Source organism: Lytechinus variegatus, chromosome 7, assembly GCF_018143015.1.
Source record: "Lytechinus variegatus isolate NC3 chromosome 7, Lvar_3.0, whole genome shotgun sequence".
NCBI lineage: Eukaryota > Metazoa > Echinodermata > Echinoidea > Temnopleuroida > Toxopneustidae > Lytechinus > Lytechinus variegatus.
Genome location: NC_054746.1, coordinates 33,963,891 through 33,991,204, shown reverse-complemented (window position 1 = coordinate 33,991,204; position 27,314 = coordinate 33,963,891). Strand labels below are relative to the sequence as shown.

Below are 27,314 nucleotides of genomic sequence, written 5' to 3'. Positions count from 1 at the left end.
TAAATGCCATTCTTTTCAGATCTAAAATGAGAGGCATTGGCTAACATGTTTTAAAGAAAGTAAAACCCTACCTGTTTTTGAAAGAGAAATTATTATTGATGCTATTTTGAAAACTTATCAAGAAAATTTCATCTGATGTAAACATAACGTACATGTATTAGACACACAAATTTCCTCATTCGTGATGCAATTATTCTTTTGACAAGAATTGAATTACAAACACAAAGTTATATGATTAATCAGATCATATAGCCCTTAATGTGATTTCATCTGAGAATAAGAAAAAAATCCTTTCTTTGATGATGCATGATAATAATTTAATTCTGATTTCCATTTAATCAATCACCTATTCCCCCATGATGTAATTGTTCATATCATGACCAGGTTTATTATCACATATTTTGGGTTTGTTTTATGTTTTTTTTTAATTCAACAAAGCATACTGTCAGAAAATCTTTGGATAAATACCATTACTATCATGAAATCTGCTATATTATTAAGATTTTTGGGTTTTTTTTACTTCAAATCAAATTCCTGTGATTATACCTTTATCATTTACCTTCATATTCACGGGGTGTATTTCCCGTATTCTCACAAGATTTCTTTTGTACCATGGTTCAAAATTATGGATTATGTAGATTTAGGTAATGGAAGGGTGCATTCATAATTGGACTTTTCTTAGTGTTAAATGTGATGAAATAAGCAAACTCAACTTTACTAATTCTGCCCAGATCATGCGTTTTGTACCATGGGACATTCAAATTCTCTTTTGAGAATACTGTCCTTTGTTTATAAAAACAATTCCCTGATGTCACTTTAATGTCATTTCCACCAGTCAAATATCTTGAAATGTTTTTTTTTTATTTTATATTACACAAGCAGCTATATAGTAAAGGATGAAGCCATACTGGTACAAGTAAATTCCACCAGGCAAGCTGGGGTCACGATTACATCGTTATTGATTACACTGCAACCCCTTATGTAATCTAATTAATAAAACCCACTGACTGGTAGGATATATCTTGAACAGTCTGCAAAACGAAAGGGGGTAGCCAAAACTGGGACTTGGAAAATCGATGCTAATTTGACGGTGATTGCCCTGGTATGGGACAACTGAGACCAATCAAAATCAACACTCCAGAGCTGAAGGGGACTCCCATCTGCTACTCCAGTGTCAACAAATTTTTGAGGATAGAAATGCAAGCATAATTTCAGGGACAAACTATTTCAATGCTTACCTTGAACACAGTGTTCATATATCGTCAATGATTTTACGAACTGGCTCAAACCTCTGCTTGTCTCCAGAACATGATTTCGAGATAATGGCGTTCAAATTTTGGATGTTTCTCAGACACTCATAACTTTATGCTTTGAAAGAAACCACATCAGTTATTTATACCAATTTAAAGCATACAATCTATTCTTTTGTAATATAAAAAAAATTGTCCACAATTCCTTTTCATTCTTTTAATATTCAAAATGAAGAGCATGTATGCATTTCAGAAGCTGATTTCTACCCAAATCAGGGGGTTTGAGCCAGTTTGTAAAATCCAGCGCACTATGCGCACTGTTTTTTAAGATGCACAAATCACATACACGCCGCATATCTGCAGCATCGTATACATTCATAATTCCGAAGGTTCGTTAATCCGAAAGCGAAATAAGGTTCGTTAACCTTCGGAATTACGAATTTGTTTTTGGACTAACGAACCTTCGGAATGACAAACCTCATTTCTTTTACGGATTAATGAAGCTTCGGAATTACGCCACAAATATTCGGATTAAGGAACCCTTTTTTTTGGATTAACGAACATCGAGGTATAGGCAATTTACGTGTATCGGAATTACGAACCTTTGGAATAAAGAACCTTCAGAATTACGAACCTTTGGAATTACAAAGTGTAACCGTGCAGCATCTAGGTTGGGTCTTTAACATGTGCGCTCCATTCCAAAGACTTTATAGTATACAAAGAATGGTTTGAGCCAGTTCGTAAAATCAAAGGAGAGGGTTGAGCCGGTTCGTAAAAAAATTAAACATATCCTTATGTTTTAAACAATACAAATTTTTATCTGAAATTTGGCAAATCAATTGAGTGAAACACAGGCTTTCAGAATATGCAAAAAAATACATCTAGAAAATTTGACCGAAAAATTAGGTTTGTGCCAGTTCGTAAAATCACAGACGATGTGCCCTGGTCATATTTTTTTGGCCACAAGATACATAGTATTTCCAAGTTCTATGGAATAATTCAATGGCATTTCTGTTTATATAAATACCAGTTCACACAATCAACGTTCCACACACTGACTAGTACATTATAAGTGAAAAGAACATCACATGTACATCTAAGTATAACTTTGGATAAGAAATTAAATAAAAGCAAATTCAGCTCATTACATGGTTACTTATTACATATTTCATAAAAGATTGGTTTTGTATTATTTTTAACCAAACAAAGATGAACAGTGTTGTCTTGCCCCAAAAAATATTGAATTACCCAAAATAGGAGACCCAACCCCCAAATCATTGATTGCATGAAGTAGTGTTTACTATTTGCTTATGAGAAAACTACCATTGAGCTCCTGCAAAGAACTACCATCATCACACAGATGTATATTCTTTACAATAAATGTAGGTTGTCACCAACTGCTCTGTAAAAGCATTCATGGTATGCTATACAAACAACAAGATTGTAAGCAACTGGACATGAGCCTTCAGCATAGGCATGCACGATTAACAGTGACAACTTGGCATACAGCGTCTCTATGAGGGATCAACTCCTGCGCATTGGATACAATGGCGCTGCTATATAAGATCAATCTTCTTGTCGCCATTCCATACAGCCTCATCTAAATGCAAAGAAGCGAGCAAACAGCCATGGACTTATTCATAAGAAAAGCACGAAGAATCTTTGGAAACTGGACATGACAATTCAGTCGAGGAATGACAGATCATAACTGACATCTCACACTAGAGGGCTTACTGCAAGGGATCAACTCGTAAAGGCAATTACTAAATGCAATCAGAGGATATAGGGATCATCTTGAAAGCATTATCTGCAAGATGACTAAAAATGGATGCACAGATTACAATGACAATCTGAAGGATCAAAATCAGAGTTATATTCCAGACAACTCTAAATGGAAAAACAAAAGGTGCCTTGATAATATTAGAAGGCAATTATCAATTTTATGTTTTGCAACTTATAGATCATGTATGGGGGGGGGTTAAATTGAGGTTGAAGGCCCATGGCCTTTCAAATGCTAGACTCCGCAAACCATAACATAATCATAATAAATATAGGAAAGAAAAAAATTGCTAATAGACTGACATGACTGGGTAATAATGCCTTTTTTCATAGAATTTCAGGATTTATAGGCGTCGATAAAATTCATAATTAGTGCTTTCGTTGCCATATTGTAACATAATTATGTTTTGAATGGGGAAAGTGCAATCTTAACAAATATTTCTATCTCTCAGAGACCGTCACAAACTCATTATAGAACACCACTGATGATAACCTGATTCCTGCAAAAAATCCCTACATCTTTACACTCACTGATATAACAGTTTGTATGATCACTGAAGAAATCACCTATACAGAAACATTCTGAGAGATCTGTTGTCATAATACAACCAATTCTTCGAGCTGTCACACAAACAGCAAAAACAGTTGCAGACAATCAAGAAGACTAGGTTATGAACTACAGACAGATATACAAGTGCTATCTGTCAATCAATCTTGGTATGTATACCAGCAAGACCAAAGAGTGTTCACATCTGTCCTAACTGGAAAATATCTGGTAATATCTAATCAGGTATTCTTCCTGAACAGAAAAATATCAGGTATTCAGCTTGCATGAAAGCAAAGAACTAATGGTATGTCTAAAAGAAAGTACCTTTAAATTTCACAATGCTTTCCGACCTAAATACAATTTTTTTCAATGTCGAAAGGATATTTCAGTATGGAAGCAAATTACAAGTGGAGCCTCAGTCTCGCCTGCATTATGCGATTCAATAGAGCAGCAGTGCTGACTTTGAAAAACACCATTCATATGATGATGAAATACTACGTTCTTTGACCCTAAATGATATTTGACCTTGATCGTGTGACCTTAGACTTGTGCAAGATGATCAGTGATATTTGACTACCCCCATGTCCACATTTCACAAACTATATCCATAAACTTTCAAACTTATATTGACAATTCCACCAAAAACACCAATATGGCTAAAGTTCATTGACCTTCAATGATCTTTGACCTTGGTCAGGTGACCTGAAATTCGCTCAGGATGTTCACTGATACTAAACTCTTCTGTCCAAGTTTTATGATCTAGATCCATAAACTATCAAAGTTATGTTAGCAATTCAACAAATACCTGCAACATGGCCAAAGTTCATTGACCCTTAATGACCTTTGAACTTGGCTGTGTGACCTGAAACTCAAGCAGTTTTGTTATGCTTGATTACTCTTATGTTTAAGTTTCATGAATCAGGTCCATATACTCTTTAAGTTATGATGAAATTTAAAAAAAATAACCTTGTGTAAAGATTTCTACATGCCCAAAGTTCATTGACCCTAAATGACCTTTGACCTTAATCATGTGACCTGAGACTCAGACAGGATGTTTGGTAATACTTGATTACCTTTATGTCTAAGTTTCATAAACTAGGTCTGTATACTTTCTAAGTTGTGATGACATTTCAAAAATTTAACCTTAGGTTAAGTTTTCAGTGTTGACGAGGCCGCCCCAACTGCCACAGTCAGAAAAGTCTCTCTATGCTATGCAGGTGAGACAAAAACTTCAAATGAACATGTTAGTGTTGTCAGACAATCACAACCTATAAGAATTTAATCAGATGTTCCCACGCATTTTGAGCTCTCAACAAGTACTTGTAATTTCAGACATTTTCCCTGATTGGATGGGTGTGAATACATCTCAAGAGGAAAGCCAGTTAATTGAAATCATTGAGTGTCCATCTACACTCCATCTTGCCCATTTCATCCATCAAGAGGTCAATCATTTCTAGATTGAGTTTTATTTGTTTCGATAAAAATTATTCCATTAAAATAGATGATTTTTTTTGTGTGTGTACTGCAGTACCCATCTATAATTCAACATATATAATAAATAAAATCCCATAAAAAACAATAAAAGCCGTTGGTATACACTCCATAAATTTAACTGAATCATTCATTTGCTTGAAAATCAAGACCAAAATGAAAAAATTTTCAAAACAGACTTTTAAAAAATCTATCCATATATTGCCGATTGCAGTGTAAATATTTTACATTTACTGATACAGCACTGTTTCAATAATACATTTAAATCCAGAAATGTACTCCATGCACATATTTTCTTCGTAGAAACTGTTGAATAGAAATTAGCTGAAAATGAATTGACTTCATGATCACGATTGAAAATCTCTGAAAATTAATATACTACAAACTGATCTCGAGTTCATTTAGACACAATGGCCCGTATTCTGAACTCAGGTTTAAATTAAACCCTGGTTTAAAGTTGTGGTTTAACTATGGAGCGCCAATTGGGGCACAAATCCCTAACAGTAAACATTGAATTAATTAACTCATTTGTCACTCAAATTGTCCATAATTGTCTGTAAATGATATCTGAAATATTTTGAAGTATTTTTCTTCATTATGAAAGCAAAAAGAAACAAAATAGTTAGCATAATAAATGTACAATACAGACAGAATATTTGAATTTTTGGCTCTTAATAATTTTAGTACAGAGTTAGACTGTGGTCTACATTAAACCTGACTTCAGAATACAGATCAATGAGTTTTATGTGAGTGTGGGTGTTTTTACCTGTGTATGAAAGATCATATCTTCCTTTCTTTATTGCTTTAACAAATTTACCACTTCATGTGTAGTGGATTGGATTTTTTTTGTCCCTATTTTACTAACATTGGTATGTACTTGATTTATCCAATGTATACACATTTCGTACTTGTACTGGTATTTCTCTCTGTGGGTTTGCGGTTTCTTTCATTTTCTGCCTTGTTTTCTAAGTTTCCAAAGCAATAGACATATGCCCAAACTTCTTGTAATATCCTTTTTTTTCATGCATTATCAGTTAAGTTTTTCATCAAATTTTATTATCATTTCCTGTTTCTGGCATTCAAGGATTTAATTTCTATCATATCTTGTATCTTTTTTTAATTTAATTTTTGTTTTTTTGGGGGGGCTAAACATATTTGCTTTAAAAATTAAAATGATAAAAAATATTTAAACTATCTATATAAACATGTACTTAGTATTTAATGTGCACACTATTATGTATCTTATATACATATCGCCGCACGCACCACGAACCGTCCTCGTAGAATAGATACAGTGCGCTATCGCACCTCGCGATTTCACCACGAACCGTCCTCTCTGTTACGATGCCCACTGTGGCGTAAATAATTAACTTCAAGAAATATAAAGATACGGGATGAAACTTTGGAACCTAAACTATCGAACGAAGACACCGGCAAATAATTTGCTTTACTTGTAGGTGCACTTATTTCTGGTTTTAAAAAAGCTTTTCTTTAAATGCGCTTTCTGCGAAACTAACTTTCGTATTGAAGTGCGCAGAGAGGATGGTTCATGGTGCGTGCGACGATATCTTTAGGATCTGCTCTGACCTGAAATGAACTCAGTTTTCATGGAGTCAAGATTCTTTAGTTTCTGAATGACATGAGCTCTGCTGAACTTATCTCAAATTCACTTTAAAAAAGCTTATAGGCCTATCTGTCTGCTTCAAAATTAAATGAGCTGTATTGCAAATGACTACATTTGACACTGATCTCATGTCTTTCTGCAAGTGAATGAATTGAGCTATCCTGAACCGAGTGAACTCGTAAAAATTGGGCTAACGTCTTTCTGCTACTGAATGAAATGAGCTGTGCAGGACTGCACTGAGCTTACTTCACACTTAGCTAACAACAAATAGCTCCTGAATGAAATGAACTGCACTGAAGTGGCCTCATTTAACTCTTGAGGAATATCTTTATGCTTCTGAACTTAGCTACTCTGAACTAACTCATTAAATATTGAGCTGAGTTTTTCTTCTACTGAATGAAAAGAGCTGCACTGAACTGAATGAAGATGAACTCTTGTTACATTGGGCTGATGTCTTTCGATTTCTGAATGATATGAGTGGCACTCACTGACCTGAATAAACTCATGTGGGATTGAGCTAATATCTTTCTTCTTCTAAATGGAATGAACTGCGCTGAATTGAATGAAACTGAACTCATTTAGTATTGAGCTGATTTTTTTCTTCTTCTAAATGAAATGGGCTGCATTAAACTGTATAACATTAAGGAGCATATAGCCAAGATTTTTCTGCTTCTGAATAAAACAAGCTGAACTGAACTCAATTCATTCTTCAACATGCTAATCAATGTCTTTCTGCTTCCGAATTGATGGTATGATATGGAAGGGTAACCCAGACATTGCAAAGTTCAATAAAAGAATCCAGTTTCACTCCAGTCTGGAGCAGTATACATGTATGGATATAGCAAGGTCAAAGATATCGAGTATCAAGTATGCATGCCTGGTATTCTAAATCAGGCTGTTCGATCCTTCTCGCATGCTCTTTATACAATAAGTATGGGTACTTGTGATGCGGGGTGCGTAGGTATTTGGATATTCAACGCAGTCAGCATGGGTAATTGTGTTGGTAGATATGCATGAGTGATGGTGATGCTTTCTTTATACTTGTAGGGAATAGTAGAATGAAAATAACAAGTGTAACCCTAGGCAACATTGCATGTAAATCACACATCTGAATTGTATATCACATTACAGGCCAAAACATAGTATTTCATTTGACGAAAATAATCATTATATAGATGTTTGTAAGACTGTGGTTTTTAAAGTTGTCGTAATATTCTTCATTGATTGAAATCATCCATTTGAAGAATGAATGATAATTTCATATAATTCATTTGTTTCAATAACTCAAGAAAACTATGTGTTTTAATTCATTAAAAAAACACTGAAGGGAAGCATAATATGTTGTTTTCCATCTCACCTGTGTTAAAAAGCACAGAATGTCCGTTCTTGTTTGTCTTCTTTTGTTTCTTCTTCTTCTTCTGCAATTTCTTCTTTGCCCTGGGACCCATTTTGTTGTCTGGCTTTGGCGCCTCCTTTGCTGCCACAGGCGCCCCTTTTGTGTTGAAGAATCAGGTTCACACGTCATAAAAATGCAGTGTTTTGTATTTGAATAATACATGTATGTGCTTATATTTAGTGAACACCACCATGAAGATAAGTACATGTAGATGTGTCGATGAAATTATATTGTTAATTTCCTCCACCACCTCAAAAAAGAGTGATTTAGCTTAAACCTACATTATATTATGAGTTATTGAGGGCAAGCTCAGTTTCAGATGTGTTCTTATTTATTTGTTATAAAAAGCTTGAAACAAATGAAGTCACAGATGCATTCAAAATTGATATATTGGTAGAATATATCAGTTTTGAACATATTTTTTCTTAGCTCTAATAACCATTCTTTGAAAAGATTTTGGATTCCTATTGAATTGACTCTGACACCATTGAATGAAAAATGTTGGAATCAGTTGTGAACTCACTGAAAAACTTCACTTCAACCAATTTTTAAAGTTTTAATAACTTTTTGTGTTAGTTTTCCCTCACCATCACATAATTAAATAGAGCTACAGATCTACAGAGATAAATAACGAATAAGAAATAATATTCAATTACTTTAAATGTATCATAATGATTAAACTCAATGACTGCAATAATGTTAAGAAAAATGTAAAACATAGTTCCATCACCTTCATCTTGAAGAATGAAAATCAATATTTCAGGATGTGAAAACTATCTACCCTTTCTATGCACGCAATTACCATCACCAAAACCAAAGTGAATAGTCTTCTCTTACCCTTTATTTCTTCTTTCTATACACCCCCTTGCCTTCTCTCATTCCCATTCCCTCCCTTTCCTTTATCTTTCTTGCCATCTCTCTGTTTATTGTATGTATGTCTCTATCTAAAACACACACACACACCCTCTCTCTCTCTCCTACCACCCCCCCCCCCCTCTAGCTAGTAGCTACTAACTTTTCTTCTCTATATATGCTATATCTTTGAATAAGGTAGTGATGCAAAGATTAAGGTGATTTTCTTCCTCCTATCAGAAACATGAAATTTCAAAGACCATTACTAATATATTTGATAACCTGTAAAACAACATCACCCCCCAAAAAAATGAGAAAAGAAAAAAAAACACGACGTGACCATGTTTAAATTTGGCAATGGCCATGTATTGTGTACGGCACTGCATATTGAAAAAAAATGTGCAAAACATGACCATAATTGCAAGATGATACAGTAATGGATTTGCCCTAAGAAATTTTTGAATAAAAAATTGTTTTCCACTTCATGGTGAAGAAATTCAGAGAGAATGCACTTTGATAAAACAGAAAGCTTTCAGAAGCTTTAGATTAAATCAACAGTATGAAATAAAGCTTACTTATCCATTAACAGGAACAAATATATTGAATACAGGATACCAAATATCAATGTTAAAATGATAATTCTGGCAAACATATCAGATTAAATACAGCCAGCTGCACACTGTAACATTTTTATTTTGAACAATAGTTTAAACCAACAAATAGATTTCTCATGTCCACCAATTCCTTGATTCTTAAACACTTAATGCCAAGATGGTAACATCAAACTATAACAGTGCCTCAAATTTTTATGCAAAATCAATTTTGATAATATCCAGTGTTACATGTCAAATAGGGGCTGATCCAGGATTTACGGGAGGGGGCAGTGATACATATTTTTGTTGCAGGGCCCAGATATACTAAGTATTAAATAAATTGTTATCACTAACACTGCCTTCATTATTTGCTTTTTTGGGACCTATACATCAAACTCTCTTTTAATATTCATTTTCATTTGCATGTTCAGCTAAAAGCATGCTCCTGCTTGCAAATAAAGAGGGTTGTTGTTTTTGCAATCAATTCAAAATTTTTGAATTGACAAATTAATTATATAGGAAGCAAATCTATATACTCTGTTGGAAAAAGCACATCAGAAATCAAACGCAAACATGCAATTAAATGTAAGACTTGTTGATTGATTTGGGAACCTAAACTTGACTTGCAATTGATTGCATATTTCTTGCAACATACCCCTAGTGTAGTCCATCTCTATCTGTCTACAAATTTGAGTAGACAAACCTGCCATGCATGATGGTGTCAAAGTGGAGGTGAGGCTGCAAAGGGAATTTCTACATCTCTTCTTCAATGCATCAACACCACATTACCCAATTAAAAAAAGTTTCTCATTTTCATTTTATATGATATTACATTTTTTGTTGCTGCTGTGCTTTTAAGTATGACAATGACTGTAAAACAGAAATTTGATATTTTCTTAATGGGATCTCACACTCCATTAAATGTCTAATTCTTCATATAGGGCATATTCTATGGAAACTATTCAGTATTATGCAAATTAAACAATATCATCATGGTGTATACCAGTCCTATTATAATTATCATCACTGTGATTAGTGCCCTTATCATCTTATCTTCATTATTATTTTTATTTTCATAAATTATCAACCACATCATAATCATCTTCATCATCAACTTCATCTTCTTCATCATTATCATCATCATCATCATTACCATCATCATAATCATCTTCATCATCAACTTCATCTTCTTCATCATCATCATCATCATCATTACCATCATCACCACCACCACCACCATCATCATCAACTTCATCATCATCATCATCAATCATCAACTTTCTGCTCATCCTCCTTGTCATCACCAATGCATCTTCCTTTCCTTCCCCTAATAATGAACTTAATTATCATAATCATCACCACCACGGGTGCCAACATGCTCCTTAAAATGCACACAGTAGTACCAAGCTAGTATGACGGAACTACGAAGACGGTATCAGGAAGGAAACATCTCTCTGATACAACCCTTTCGGTTGGAAGTGATTCTTATTTGCTTACTCGGTAATCAAAACCAGAGAAGCCATCATTGATTAGAGTGTTAACTCAGGTGCGCTGCTGACAAATATGTGTGTTAGAAATATATGGGCAAATGATACAGGCAGCAAGCATGGTAGCTTTTGGTGTGCGTAGATCTGTTTGCATTTTATCCCATATCGCTCCTCAATATCAACATTTCCATCCCTATCTCTTCCATTCCAACTTCTACCATCACCCTGTCTTTCTTTCTTTCCCTGTGCTCACCATCATACCACCCTCGCTGTGATTGATTACCTTAATGTACATTCATTTTTAATTCAATCATATCATACTGCATTGTATCTCATCGTCCTATCATATTGTTTGCCATTGCCATTTCATTAATCACATTTTTTAGCCTGAGCCACAGGATTTTTTTTATATTCTAAAAATAACACTATTCTGTTTTGAAACTAAGAAATATTTTGAAATGTTTCACAAACACTTGGTGTTTCCTTCTCTCTCAATCTCCCATTCCATGATTTCTCATTTCAAAAGCATTAGAGCAAATCATATTCCCCATGTTAGTATACCCTAAAGCCAATCCAATATTCCATGGACCAACGTAAAAAAAATGTCTAAGGAACTAAAGAGCAAATTTCAGTTAGAATGAAAATGTGAAAAAAAATATACAATAGGAGGTAAGACCGGATGTGTATAAAACCTTGTTGAATGATAAATGAATGCTGATAATCATTAGATACCCCTATCTTGCTTTTAGTGATTTCGAGTTAGTATTTCCAACTGGTCTTTGTGTTCAACAACATCATAAAAAAAACTAGTGGTCATGTTCTGGGAGAACCACACCTCAGTTCTTAAAGGGAAAGTGGGGTAAAACAGACCAGCTAACATTGGCTTATTATTTTTCTTCTGAACCCAGTAGTTTTCTTGAAAATGGAGCTCAAAGAATTTTTTCGTGATGGTCTGTTTTGAAAATAACACTAAATAGTGTTAAAATGAATAACAGAATGTGTTATACTAAGACCAATGGGTGTTGTACTAACACCAATAATTTAATAATAATGTATAATGCTTGGCGTGGTCTTTTATAAGCACTGGTGTTGTCATTTTAACACCACTGCACACCAACCACAGCTGATACTGACATCACTGGGTCTTGAGCTATCAATAATCATAATTAATAGTAATTAATAACAATTAGGGTAATTTTTGCAAACATACGATAAGTGTTTAGGCTATGTTTAGTAGCTCGATTCATGGTCTTAACGCTAACACCAATATCAACACCAAACATGAAATCACCTATTGTCTGTTTAGATGCAAAAGATGTAAAATACATTAAATCAGATAAACATCTTCTCTCTGCCTCTCTGCTCCTATAATATTTTCATAAGGGTGATTTCTTGTTCAACAATATACTCATTTAAAGCTACTTCTAAAAGAAAAACCATCGAATCATATGCATCCCCCTCTTCAAGTTAATTATTCAACTGCCCTTTACTTCACCCGCACCTGCATTGCACCCACTTGATCAATGAAGAAAGGCATTTATGTACCATTCTTACAAGGCCGCCATAATTTTTAAGCTTAACCACTTACACTCTTAAAAATGCGTGGTCGGATTTTGCGTGGTTTTACGTGGTCAAAATGATTTAACCACGTTTCGTGGTTGTTTGATCGACGAAACAGGTTCTTTGGTCAGAACCACTGCTAGAATTAACCACGATGATTAGTTATACTGACCACGCAGAACGTGGTCAGATGAAAGAGCATAATTTGACCACGTTTCGTGGTCACGGTTTGATCGACGATAATTATACTAGTCACAAAAATTGGGTCATTTTTTGTCAGCATCAAGTAGAACTAACCACGATGATTATATTGCGACCACGTACACGCAGAACATTTCAAATGGACAATAATCATTCATGCTTAATGGTCATTTTGGATGACCCCGCACAGTGGCCAAAATGACCACGTATATAGCGCGGTTAAACATTTGACCTAAACTTCATGACGTGTCAAATTGTAACCACACTTTGTGGTCATTTTGGATAGAGCGAGGGTTTCGGACTCCGGTGACCCGGATTCGATTCCCAAGTGGTGCGCTAGTGCCCTTTGGTAAGGCATTTATCCTCATTACCAGGTTCCTCGGAGAGGACCTTAAGCCCTCGGTCCCCTGGTTGCATGCTTGCTCACAGGCATTCGTGCTCTCTAGCAGTCTGGTAAAAAGCTCGATATAACATTATATAACATAACCCCTCACCGTTAGCCAAAATGACCATATAGTGTGGTTATTTGTCTAACCCAGTCGTGGTCAAATTTTAGCCATGCTTATAAATGGTCATTTTAATTTGGTGACCCCGCACAGTGGGGTTAGACAAAAAGACCACGTAGCGTGGTTCATGTTATGATAATATCATATATGTTTATGCATATGCGCGTGGTTGCTAAGTGGTTGCTACGGGTTGCTTGGCTACGCGACATGAAACCAAGATGTAAGAACTACGTGCTCCGAGTCGTTAAATAAACTTGATAATTGAGAGTTCAATCATTCATGTGTCCATCTCAGTGATATACAGTGTTCCACCAACGTAATATTACATGGTGGCAGCGAGCAGAACTGAACTCATGTCAGAAATGTGAAATACTGGACATTTGACGGGGTTACCGGAAGCGTTGGAGGAATGGACCGTCTGCTGGACTGGAATGCGTGTGTGTATTGTGTAGCTGGACCGGACGTGGGATCGGGCTAGCTATAGGCTGTACGGGCATTGGATCGCTGATCGATTTGAGGTCACACGATCGGACTCGGAAGGGAACTCTCACAGTTTTGTTTAGGCTTCTGATGGAAGTAGGAGTGAACTGTGGTTTGCTGAAGTGAAACCTGGACTAGTGTAGACTGTAGTCTGGACTGAGTTGCCGGATCTTCCGCTGTTTCGACGTCGGATGATTGAGGACCGTGATTCGTGAGCACTTGTACTACCGGTATTGTAGTTTGGACTGACTCACTGAGGATGAACGTTCGTTAGCTCGTCCTTGGGGGAGCGAGCCGACGCGTAACGTACTTAGACCTGATTATTGGCTGATGGCATGTGTTATCGATACCGTGCGTTTGGACGAATTTTGCAGTTAGGCCTAGAATAACAGTAACTTACTGGGATCTTGGGGAGATCTATCGCTTTGGAGCTAAAAACGAGAGCTGAACATGTTCTAGTGAGTGCAAACTGGTTCAATATTATTGATATTTGGACGCTCTGCTGTGCTCTTATTGTTTTCTTTTCGAGCAATTGTTATTTGGACCAGTCTAAACTTGTTCGTGGATCTATATTGATGGAAACTGTAGACTACATTTCTGGACCATTTGTCTTGGACCTGGTCTAGACCTAGATGAGTGGAGTTTTCATCATTTCCTGTGCTGCACTGCTGGTTTTGGAATATGTTGAGCTGCTGAGACAGATTGATATCCATTTCGTGATGCCCAAACCCTTTACCTGGTCATGCTGGTTAGACTGATGGTGATGTCGAGGACTAGGACTAGAGATCTAGGACTAAGCTGTGAATTTTTGGACCTGGTGAGTTGGACTCAGTTGTGGATCACAAAAGGACTCAGTTGTAAATTTCAAATTGCTATGACTATGATGAGATACAATTGTTGTCTACAATTTGTACATAGGCCTAATGTATATGTTGAACATGTTTACATTCTATTTCTGGATTGAGAATTAGCTCTTACAGCTGACAGGTCATTGCTGGTTATATTATATATTGTAATGTTCACTTTTTAATATTTATAGAAGTCTGTTATATTAGACACAGTAAACCTCGGATGTGTCGAAGTCGGTAAAGTCGAAAACCTCGCAAAAGAAAAGTCCCGATTTTTACTATGTATATACATGTTAAATAAAATTGGATTTGCCGAAGTAAGGAGTTGAGTTTCGGCTGTGTTGATGCATTTTTCTCAGTCCCGAGGACTTCGACATATGCGAGGTTTCTTTGTACTCATTTGTTTTGTCAAAGAAATCAATAATTGTAAATTCTTCGCATTTATGTTTGGAAATGAATTGCAATGAAAATATTGTATGTTAGGAAATTACAATAGGGCTAGGCAATCGCATAGGAGAAGGTACAACATAAAATTGCAAATTGGAAGTAAAGATGGAATCTATATGACATTGATTTATTTCAAGGGGTAGTACAGCTGTTGTGTGGCCAAGTTTTAGTAATCAAAACCTGCAAAATAACATTACAAACTTAGTATTATGCTGCAAAAGTATAGAAAATTACATAAGATTATGTGACCAGCATGTTATCATTTAAAAGAACCATTAAAATACAAGAATTTTTAAACTTTGTTTTGATACAAAATTATACATTTGATTTTTTCTTCAATAATGATTAAATATAGTAATCAACAACTTTTAAAACCTCTTAGAAAATGTTCAAATAGTTCAAGCATTTGTTCTTATTTTTTTTAAAAGCCTAATAAATCTTAGGGCCCAGATTTATTACGATTGGGGATACATTTATCAATATTTCAGCTATTTATGAACTGTTCTGACAAAATTAATTTTGTTCTGTCATTAAAATTGAATTTTCTTTGAAATTTGCAACTCAGTTTTTTTGTTGCCTCGCTAAGAATGTGAGTTGTCCAGAGCCTTCTCTACCAAAGTTGAACTACCCCTTTAACGTTGTTTTGGTTAATACATAAATCAAATGTTAATAAAATGTTTTTAATGGAATGTTTTACAAATATTCACAATATATGTTGGAATAATGTTTTTATAATGTATTGTGAGAATCTCGGGGTAGGTCCTAGCCACTCTGGGCTCTTGTTTTTTGTATGCAGTCGTTTCATTCGATTTGATATAGATAGTTTATCAATTTGCTGAAAATGTATTAATATTGATTTATGCATTGAAGCTTTGTTCTACTTCATAATGGGAATATTGGATCGACATAATTTGTGTACATGTGATTTGAATTGTGAAGGATATGGGGGATGCACGATTGGGTAAAACAGATATCATTAATTCCTGCCTTAATCATTGCAATTATTTCATTGTCATCCCAACTTGCCCCATAATAATGCAAGCTTAAGACACTATTTGTTAATTGTTTTGCCATTATTTATAAGAATATATGCAAATTGTTGAATTTCACTTGATTTCGTGTGCATGTATGTCATTTGTTATCCACATTGTCATAAATAACCATGTTTTCGTGGCTATAGCAGGGCTGTGGAATGGCCACGTTACGACCACGTTTCGTGGTTAGGAATAATAACCACGTCCGAAGGGTTATCTAACAGCCACGCAACGTGGTTAGCACAGAACCACGTTTGGAGTTATTAAAATGATAACCACGTTACGTGGTCATTTTCGGTAACCACTCGAGGCGTGGTCAATTTGACCACGTGCGTGACGTGTGCATAGTTGACGACGCGTGCGTGGTCATGCGTGGTCACAAAAATGTATAACCACGCTTCGTGGTCATTTTCGGTAACCACTCGAGGCGTGGTCAATTTGACCACGTGCGTGACGTGTGCATAGTTGACGACGCGTGCGTGGTCATGCGTGGTCACAAAAATGTATAACCACGCTTCGTGGTCATTTTCGGTAACCACTCGAGGCGTGGTCAATTTGACCACGTGCGTGACGTGTGCATAGTTGACGACGCGTGCGTGGTCATGCGTGGTCACGAAAATGTGACCACGCAACGTGGTTAGGACAGAACCACGTTTGGGGTTAAAGTTATAACCACGCTTCGTGGTCATTTTGGGCAACCACTTGCTGCGTGGTCAATTCAACCACGTGCGTGACGTGTGCATAGTTGACGACGCGTGCGTGGTCAAAAACGACCACGTTTTGGTCGTTTTTTAACCACGCATTTTTAAGAGTGTACGATGGGTCTCCTGCATTCGTTTAAACTGATATTTTCTTTTAATTGAATATTGCTTCTTGTTGAAATTTATTTTTCATTGCTTAGACTATTGCTTTATTGTTTTGTAAAACTAAAATGTATCACCTAGATGTTATGTTGCATATCTATATTGAATGCAGAAATAAAATAAAATCAATCAATTTCAAAACAAATATCAGCAAGTTCAATACAAACTTATCAAAGGCTAGCAAGATCAATACAAATGCAAATTGTAATGCATATAAAACTCAGTGATACCATTACTCTACTATATTGACAATTTTATCACATAAATTGGAATACGGTAGAATATAATCAACTCACATAATATATTAGAACAAACAGTAGAATTAGCGAAGGACAAAGATGTTGCAAATAAACCCCATTGCAGGATAAGGTGAGCAATAGGTGTGTTCAAGTAGTGGATTAGGATGACATCACCAACAAGAGATGAAAGAGCTTGTTGGATCTTGAAGATTAGAAAACATTCTACAACAAACTCACAACTGGGCCCCAAGAAAACAATATTCACTGAACAATCATGTAGTCAAAGGCACAAGTCTCACTTGATAGAGATGAACGAAGTAAGAAAAAAAACTAGTGAACTAGATGCAGACTGAAGTTGCAAGAGATAATAGTATGGTGGTCTTAAAGTATGCTCATTGACAGATCATCTTGTTGACTTTCACGACCACGGTTGCCAACGAAACATATTTGCATTGAAGTTGATGGCTTCCACCATAGGCTTTTGAGACTTCTAACTCTTCCTCAAAATTTTTGGGGAAGGGGTTGATTCATGAAAAAGTTGACATGATAGCGATGAACTTTTGCAAGGTTTGTAACAGAAACTATAAATTGAAAGTTAACAAACCTGTAATGCATGGTCATATAATTTTTGATGACATGAGCTGTATCGTTGAGCATACTTCGGGTCCACCAAACAATAGTCTGGCAGTGTTAAAAAGACTTGCAAGGCCCTACACCACAAAGTTTTGTGATCGATTATACAACTGACTGATAGCATACAGTCATTGATACAATTAATCATAAAATAAGTTCAACAGATCAATCATTACACTTTGTGTTACAGAGCCATTATAAAGATTTGAATTCAGATAGGTGTTATATGACAATTTAACAATGTTATGACTTTAAAGAGCAGCATGTCCGAGAAATATATTGATGAAATGTTGGAGAAAAATATTCATAACATCATGAATACAAAAACATTATGAATTTTAAATGAAACAAGTAGTGTGAATGTATGTTTTGAATGAGATGTTAATATGACTAATATTATGAATTAAAATAAAACATTGTTAATGCATGTTAATGAAATATTAAAGATTTTGATTGAGAATGTTTTTTTAAGAATATTGACATATGAAGTTTAAAAGCAGCCACCATCACAAATGAAAATTAATGAGATGTTACTTATTCAAGATATGAGTATGACTACCAGATTGGTTTTGAAAAGCATTATCTGTAAAGAATGTATGCTTTAATATGAGACTACATAAAATGCTATTAGATTCTAAGAGATGTATTAAATTGCACTTTCTGAACATTTCCATCGGCTGCTATCATATTAAGAACAGGGAGTGAATAATAAAATTCTTATACAACACATGAAAATCTGGTTTTCAAATGTTGCACATTACATTTCTAAAGTATGCTTTCTTATAAAATCTATGAGCTTTTAATTTGGTAAATTTGTAGACAAAATATTGCACTTTGACTCAATACCCCTCCCCTTTTAAGAAGATATTATCAAATCTCACTCACACAAATTTACCCAAAGCTTTGTCTCTGTCGAATGAAACAGTTTTGTGCTTCTCATTCCATAGGAATTAATTTTTGAAAAAAGTAAGGACACTCAATTCAATTGTCAGCTCAGGATACAGCACCCACCATACAGTATGAACATATGGCACTGTGCTTTCATAATACCTTGTATTCGATGCAATATGTTTTAGTAGTTCTTTATATGTGAACAAGGTGTTAGAGTTTGAGTAATGATAGCATTATTGAGACAGTGAAGACGCAGTCATGAGAAATGAGTTGTCAGTTCAATGAACCATAGGATTGAAAGCATTAAAGTTAGACATATAACATTGCGATGTCATCAGTGAACTGATGAAGATGTGACCTGCTACAAGGATGCCCAGTTCTTCACGTAAAACTTCATCATGACATCATCATGGATAAAATAACATATACCCCAAACAATTGCTTACAATATAAACTGAATTGGCTACATGGTTCATACCATGGACAATATTGTTGAAATATTAAGCAGTATAAAAAAAAAATTCTCTTTTTTTTTACAGAAAATATTTTCCTGCAGCAAGTCACATGTTTATTATGCTCTATGAAAAGTGTAAGAAAGAGACGAGGGCCCAGAAACACGTACCATTACCTCTCCTGACTAGCTTGGGCAAGCCAAGCTCAATGAAGAAGTTCTCCTCCTTCTCATATTCCTCGTCGTCGATCACGGTGACAGTGATATATTTCCTGTAAGGGAGATACAGATTGAGAGGATTTAGAAAAGGTTAATTAACCTATGCTTTTTCATACACTGTTAATCTGATATCGGTATATCAAATGGCTGGGTAGTTTTAACCATTTGGGTTTAATCTAATACTCTTCCTGCATGTATATTCTAAATACCACGGACAATATATTGTCCATTGGCATGCAGAAACACAATAATAAATGTTTATAATTTCTACCTACATTGTAAATTTCCCTTGGAGTGTATTTCCTAGAAGTGTATTTAAAGCTTGTTCGAAGACTTGGTAAATATTCACTTTATGTGTATTTCATTTCAAATTTAAATTCAAATCTTATAAAAGGGTAATGCAAATTTTCATATGATTTTCATGGATTCATTGATCCCTGTGTCCCAATGGCATTGACCATTATTATTCTGCACTGTTGTTCAAGTGTACACATCAATGGTGTGATTTTTTCCATAGCTTTGCATTATGGAGGAGCTCTGGGGCCCATCAGAGAAAGAGTTATATACAGCAAAAATGTGACACCAATTCTGACTTGCGTTAGATTTTATGAGTTATGTTTGAATGTAACTATTTTGCAACAGGGTCTAGGTTTTGTAAAATAATTGTACTTCAGAATGAACAGTGAGGGAACTTTAAAAACCATCATCTACATGTATGTTTCCAAACCAGCATCTAAATAAATAGACAAAATCTGCAATGTGAATGTAGCAGCTATTGAGTGTTTTTTCGTTGTTGTTGTTGTTGTTGTTGCTGTAAATTCACAGTTGAAAAATAATTACCAACAGCATCTTTTATCTTTTTAGTTCCATAACTATGAAAATCCTTACACAAAAAATTATTATCCAAATAGGACATTTCATATTTTAACAGTGCATTAAAATGTGTATGCAGTATCAGTGTACAGTGTTTACTGTATGAAACGAATACTGACGAATACCCCATGTTCTATGTTTACATCATGCTCTGCAATATTGTATTGCATGGTCTAATGCCCATATTACTTTTCTGCAATGACCAGCTGTACTGCCTTCACATTTTATACCTTCTGTATATTGATCATTAAAGACAATGATTACATTGAATGGCCAACTTCATGGGATACCAGAAATATTCCAATCATTGGGGCAAATATTGCACTCATTGACCCTAACTCTTATATTATATCTTGTATCCAACCCATTCTTAGTCATTCTAATATACCATAATTATCTCCCAACAGGCTAATGTCCAAAGCACAGTGCAATCAAAGGACTATTCATAATCATGACCATGTCTCTCTATAGAGTAAGACGTATTAATGAATTCTTTTCAAAAGCAGTCACCTTGGAGCATTATTCATAAGGGCAGTACTTTATCCTACTTGAAAACTCATCTCATTAGATTATTAGCCCAAGGGTGATTAATTCTAAGATCAGAAATATCAGACCCAAAAGCAAGTGAAAAACATTTTTTACAAGGAGGAAAGTAACCATCAGTTGAAAAGAATACTTTGCCTTTATGTTGCGTGCAATTCATCAGGAGATGACGTTTCTGAGAATATTACAGATATACAGTATGTAACCCTGATCATCAGATTTTGACTTGCTCATATTCAAGAACAAGAGCTTCCAATCTCAAATGCTACGCATAATGCAATGTTCAATGGTTTTTGCATCCTACCAGGTAAAAATAAGGGTCTTGGATGCAGACTGGCAAAGTGTGGACTTATGTCTTGCTAAATGAAGCCAGTGCTGTGTTGGGATTCAAACACACTACCCTCTGACATCTACATACATAGTGATTATGAACACTCATGTTTATGTATGCTGGATTAAACCAAATATAAATGCATACAATTGTCTTTCTCATTCTATTTAATGTTTGATACAAGATAAACAACAATTAAAACAAAAAAATTTTGAACATTTATATTACACCTAATGTAAATGATGGTGTACATTACAACAAATGTAACACTGGAAAAAATACATCAATGTTAAACACATGTCAGACTGAAGATTGTGTAATTCACATCAAACATAAAAGTCGTCTATAATAATTGAATATGCTTTTTCCCAACATTAAAAGGTCTTTCAGCGAATAATTGCTTCTTCTTATTCTAACTCTAACCCTTGTGGAAGGAAACAAAAAATAATTAGCTACTCTCAAATTGAAATAAAATTAAATAATCAAATGATGTCAACAGAATCTAATAACAAAGGAAAAATCTTGATCATTCATGCAAGGTTTAAGAGTCTTCAAGGCTTCTTATAGCCAGGCAGGCAGGCTCCATTGCAGTGAACAAAACAGACGTGTTCAAGTGCCCATTTTCCATCCAAAAATCATATTTTCAAAGACGTTCCGATCAATCAATCAATTTTTAATCATTCACTGTAGTTCAGAAATGTCCTTTCAAATGCAACAACAAGAAATGCTGTTATGGTGCTTGTACTGCAGAGTGCAATGGAGTGCAAAGGAGATCTCAATCATGATTCTATAGTATACCCATGCCTTCATCCATTTTACACATGTTGACCTTTACTTCCTGGGTCAAACTGTGCACTATGATGCACAGTTGCATCACTATGATGCCCAGTTGCATGCATCAAAGTGAGGAAGTATCAGTTGTGATGAAATATCACATAAATGCTTCCTCGTAGTTATGGTTGCATTTGATTTGTGATTCATGCTCGTGATTTGAGCATTTAGAAAATTGCTTGAATGCAACTAATACGTAGCTGCTGTTGTTGATGTGTTCTCAAATATCACATGTAGTGTTTATGACCATCAGACCCCATATGGTAGACTCATTATAATTGAAGGTCTATCACCACAGATAAGATAAAGATACATGCATCTATAGGTGGTACCAGTCTAAGAACATGATCTTCAGAAATCTAAATTCAGGCATAAGTAGGCTTTCAAACTCAAAATAAACAGTCAATTGCAAGTATATTTGCAGACCAATAATGAATATTGTCATTTCTATATCACAGCATACATTTTAGAGACGCAGAAGCCAAGTTCCTTGGGAATTGGTGTTCTATGATTTATTTTTGGTAAATTGCTCATCTGAGCCAAAATAGATATTTCTTGATAAGGGATTCATATTTTACATAATAACCCATACAAATTACAACCATGTTTTAAGCCCTGTGTCTATTAAAGCTACTTGTCTAATGAGCACTTTCTGGATATGAAATTACACATCACAGCTTACGAAGGTTAGACTTCATGCATTTAGCATTGAAAAATTAAACAGTTGTTTTCCTTGTAGCTGGACATAGGCACTCAATCAACTGGAGCCCATCTTGACCATCAGATATTAAGTCCATTATATCTTAACCCCTTTGAAACAATAGAATACTTGAGAAGCCAAAATGTTTACAATGTTTTACTTTTTAAATCTTTCATCACTGCATATGGATTATATATAGAAATATCTAATTTCCTTCCATATTTTTTTTTTCAAATGAAAGATACATGTATGTACATGCAATAGAAATGAGCACATGAGATTTTTTTTCTCGTACTTTTTTTTTCTTATGTATTTTACATGATGCAGATAATTCTCAATCAAATGTCATTTGGCATAACCACAAAACTTGGTAACTCAAATGGTTTATTTGCATAGTAAATGAAAGAAAGTTTTAAGAAAATAGTGCATAAAAAGTTTTTATTTGACAAAAAGTGACCAGACAAATGTTGGTGAAATCACATTTTAGAATTCCCCCACATAATCTGAATGAATATTAGTGAATCTAAATGGAAAATCTACAATTTTTTTAGGTCAAGGTTGGTCACCAGTTTATTGCAAATTCTATTAACATGATTATGAAAATTGGGAAAACATAAGAGATTCCTTGTAAGTGCTTTATGCTTCTTCCCTGAATTGGTGTGCTAACTACCATTAATACTTGATCAGCTTATGAAGCACTGGGACTTCAATAAGTTTCTTTGGTTATGTTCACACAACATCCAAACTTCAAACGAAGAATATACATTTAGTTGGGGGAAAATGTGTGAATTTCAACATCAAAGGCACTTTTCCCTAAAATGAATTGATACGTGTGACTTTGGCAGTAAGAATATTGGAGAAGATATTCATAGAAGAAATGGTCTTGATGTTGTTATGTGGTGTCAAGACCATCATCTCTCGGATGGGGCTAAGAGCGACCCATGTAAGCTAAAACTAAGAGACTGTGATCAGTGTGCATATCTGATGATGATGATGATGAAAATTATAATAGTAGTAATAAACATCAACATCATCATGGTTATAATGACAAGGATGATGATAAAAATCATAATAATTATAATTATCATTGTCATCACCATCATCATCAACATCATGATCATAATAATTATAATAAAAGCAATAGAAATTACCTTTTTTTACCAAGGAAAACCACTAAAGCGGATCTTCCAGCAGGGTCTACATAACATCATAAATTATCATTACCCTTGATATTCTTACATACATGCCTACGGTACCTGGCAAGAAGGCAGAATGTCACATTCTAAAGTATTTGGTATGACTTGGCTGGGAAATTGAACCCGCATTTTCTGGTTCATATGATTGGATTTTATAATACTGAGTCAACACTCCCAAGCCATGAAATGATGAGAATAATGTTTGAATGATTATAAAGTTCAACAGTAATAAAAAATGAACACAAGTTATCTTTCTCTCTAAACACACTAACATGCATTTGTTAAGAAGAAATAACCATCTCCCCAAAAGGTGATCTGTAATGAGAACACGACCAGAGAGGTGTTTAAAAAGAAGCTGCAGCAGTAAGCGCCGATGTGACAAGAATATGGCTGATTGCCTGCGACGACGACTGTCTGGCCCAAATTGGAGGGTGAATTGTGATTAATAGCACCTCACTTGAGTGGGTAAGGGATGGATTTCCACCCACGTCTAAGGGAAGTCAAAGGCTTGTTTATTCTAAAGAGGCGAGAAGACTACATTTCACAAATGAACATGAGAATCAGCAATGTTCTCTATATTTGTGTTTTCAACAAAACGAGAGGAGTAAATGAGTCATGCTCTCACTGCTTCAGAGATACATGTATTTATTTCAGAGTAATTAGCAAAGTTATAATTTTAAACAATTGAACAAATGAAATAGAATAAAACCTTATTCTAAATCTAATATAATTTGGTGCTGTAGATATTCATATTTATTATCATCAATATTTATACATTTTTTCAATTTAGTTTCTAACTAATTGGGATATGTCTTCAGACATACATATGCAGCTGCTTTTCTGGTATGAATGAACAAAATGAAAAGTGGAATTCAAGAAGAAAGGTATCTTGCATATTCTTCCACAAAAATAAAAATCTTGCAACTCTGTGCATACAAAATGGCGCAAGTGTTTTCAAAATAACCAGATCTAATCATAACCTCAATTTGGGTGCTGATGATTGCTGTTCAGGAACACTCAATCAAACATTTTATGTGGAAGTTACAACTTTCCAAACAGTGCTTAAAAAGTAGACCTTCCATTTAATGGGTCATAGAATGATTGCAAAACTTGATCAATGTCAAGCAAAGGCATCTTTGATGATGAAAAGTTGGAGACATTCTTAATGGTGATAGTCAATCATAATATTTATCATCTCTATCTTCCCTTTGTTAATGCAGTATTGTGACAGTCTGATGAGAATAAATTGGTCTAGTGTCTGGAGCAATTATATGTATTCATATGAATGAATGGATGTTTTGTAGCTACAATATAAAACTTGAAAGCCTTTACTTTTTCACATGCATGATAAAAAATTGCTGTGTTTGAAGTGGATGCAAAGAAGGATTCCTGGAAGTATGCAGCTACTGTACTTGTTATATGATCAAGCAGAATTAAAGTGATTGGTTAAAATTGGTTTGACTTTTAAAAAATCTGAACTAGAAGGTCACACTTGTCACCTGTGTCTGCGATATGTTCCAAAAATCAAGCCCAGAAAAAATTGCGTTCGAAAATAATTATTTAGTGCTTCAAAAATTGAAATATAAAGTGACCAGAAACACCATCTTAATTTCATCTCATACACTTACATGTATGTGTACTATTTAGGTGTCTATAAGACGCCTATTTACAAAATCGGGGTTTGCCTTGTAGTTTTAGCTTTTTATTCTCAATAATGGTTGTTTCAGGGTTTATTAGTTCTAATACATGCACTTGTACACATGTTTCATCTTGGTTTGAGAAACAGCTTTTTAAGTCTTAAAAGATTTGTTTCATCAATAATTATATCAACTATATCCTTTCAAATAAGCCTACATGTAATTCCAGATAATTCATATTTAAGGAAAGCAGTAATATTTTCCCCTCACAAATACACTTCTTTCAAATAATGAAAACAAATACATTTCCGTCTAATAATGAAAACAAATACATTTCCGTCTAATAATGAAAACAAATGCTTCTTTCTCTAAACCAGTATTTGGTGTGCACAGGATAAAAAAAATCCTTTGAGCACATGGATCTATATATGTCCTCTGGATAATTCATTATTTTGCTCATCAGTCCTGTTTAAAAAATGTCTTTTAATACCATAAAAAGAAGAAATATTTTCATTTGGGAAATCACTTATTTGGATACTCAAATTATAGCAATATACCTTTTTTTCCAAGGCTTAGGGTGGATCAAGATAGGAAAGCATAAATCGGTGCCCGAACATGTTTTTTAAATAACTTTTTGCTTGACATTAAGACAAGTGATGTTCAATGTATTCAATGACGTACAAATATTATATGATACAACATGTTTAATTTATAATTGTTCTCTACCAGTTTCTACTAGAGTGAAGTTTTTTCCATACATCTATTAAAAAACCTTCAATATTTTGAGATCAACTGCAGTTCTGTTCATGAATTGGATTTTTTGAAGAAAAAAAATTGCCTATAAGTGACTAGCAAATTCTTATAATGCTCTAACATTTGGGAATATTCTTTTTATTCATTTTAAAAATCATATACAAAAATAAGTCTGCTGAAACTCTCATGCATTGCACACAAAAAAGCATAAACAAGACTATCACAAAATATTGTTCAGCTCCAATACTTCAGATACATTTTTGGTCATGTAGACAGATCCTGGGTAGCAATCCTCCATACTGGACATTGCTACTACAAAGTTATACCTAAAAGTGAAAAGAACTTGAATGCTGAGATTATTTCCATCAATATTTTCCCTTTAATCTGATGTTGAAATGATAGGCCTCTTCTACCACACAGTAAATGATGGGGAGCGAACCTGTGAAAGGGTTGAAGAGGACGGCATAGTCGTCAGCTCTGATTGAATTATGGATGTGGTCTGTGGATCAGCAAGGGAGCCGATCAATTTACTCCCCCATCACAGCTTGCTAAACACACAGGGGTAGGGGTAAGGTGGTGAGGGGGCATGACAAGTGATTGATGGAGAATGGGGTGCGCTTATCATACAAATCAGACATTTAACAGTGTGAGGGAATGGAAGGGTCATAATGAATGCATTCAAACCAGCTTTTACTGCCTTACTGAAGTGAGATAAAAATAATCATTGGGAAATCATGAAAGAGGGACCACATACAGTGATATCTGCTAAGTGGAGATGCATACATCATGGGTGGGGGAAGGATAATGTAGAATTGGAGGAGATCAGGTGCGTGTTTCATAAAGCTGTTCGTAAGTTAAGAGCGACTTTAAGAATGACTGGTGATCATTTCTTTTGGCAAATGATACATTAATTAGCGATGGTTTTGTGCGTAAGGATCACCAGTCGTTCTTAAAGTCGCTCTTAACTTACGAACAGCTTTATGAAACACCCCTCTTGTCTGCCATCACAGCTTGTTATGACACAAGATGATGAGGCGGTTGTAAGGGTATCAATCAAAA

General features: G+C 34.9%; 1 protein-coding gene across 1 annotated transcript in view; it reads right to left on the bottom strand.

The window, feature by feature from the left end:
• Positions 1-20,394, bottom strand: part of LOC121418113 (sodium/calcium exchanger 1-like) — a 66,781-nt gene extending 46,387 nt beyond the window's left edge. The window contains exons 1-3 of the mRNA XM_041611817.1: positions 20,390-20,394; positions 19,344-19,444; positions 8,049-8,183 (exon numbers count right to left, since the gene is read on the bottom strand). Of these exons, the coding sequence (XP_041467751.1) occupies positions 8,049-8,183; positions 19,344-19,444; positions 20,390-20,394 (241 nt within the window). The remainder of the gene's footprint in view (positions 1-8,048; positions 8,184-19,343; positions 19,445-20,389) is intronic.
• Between the last annotated feature and the right edge of the window lie 6,920 nt (positions 20,395-27,314).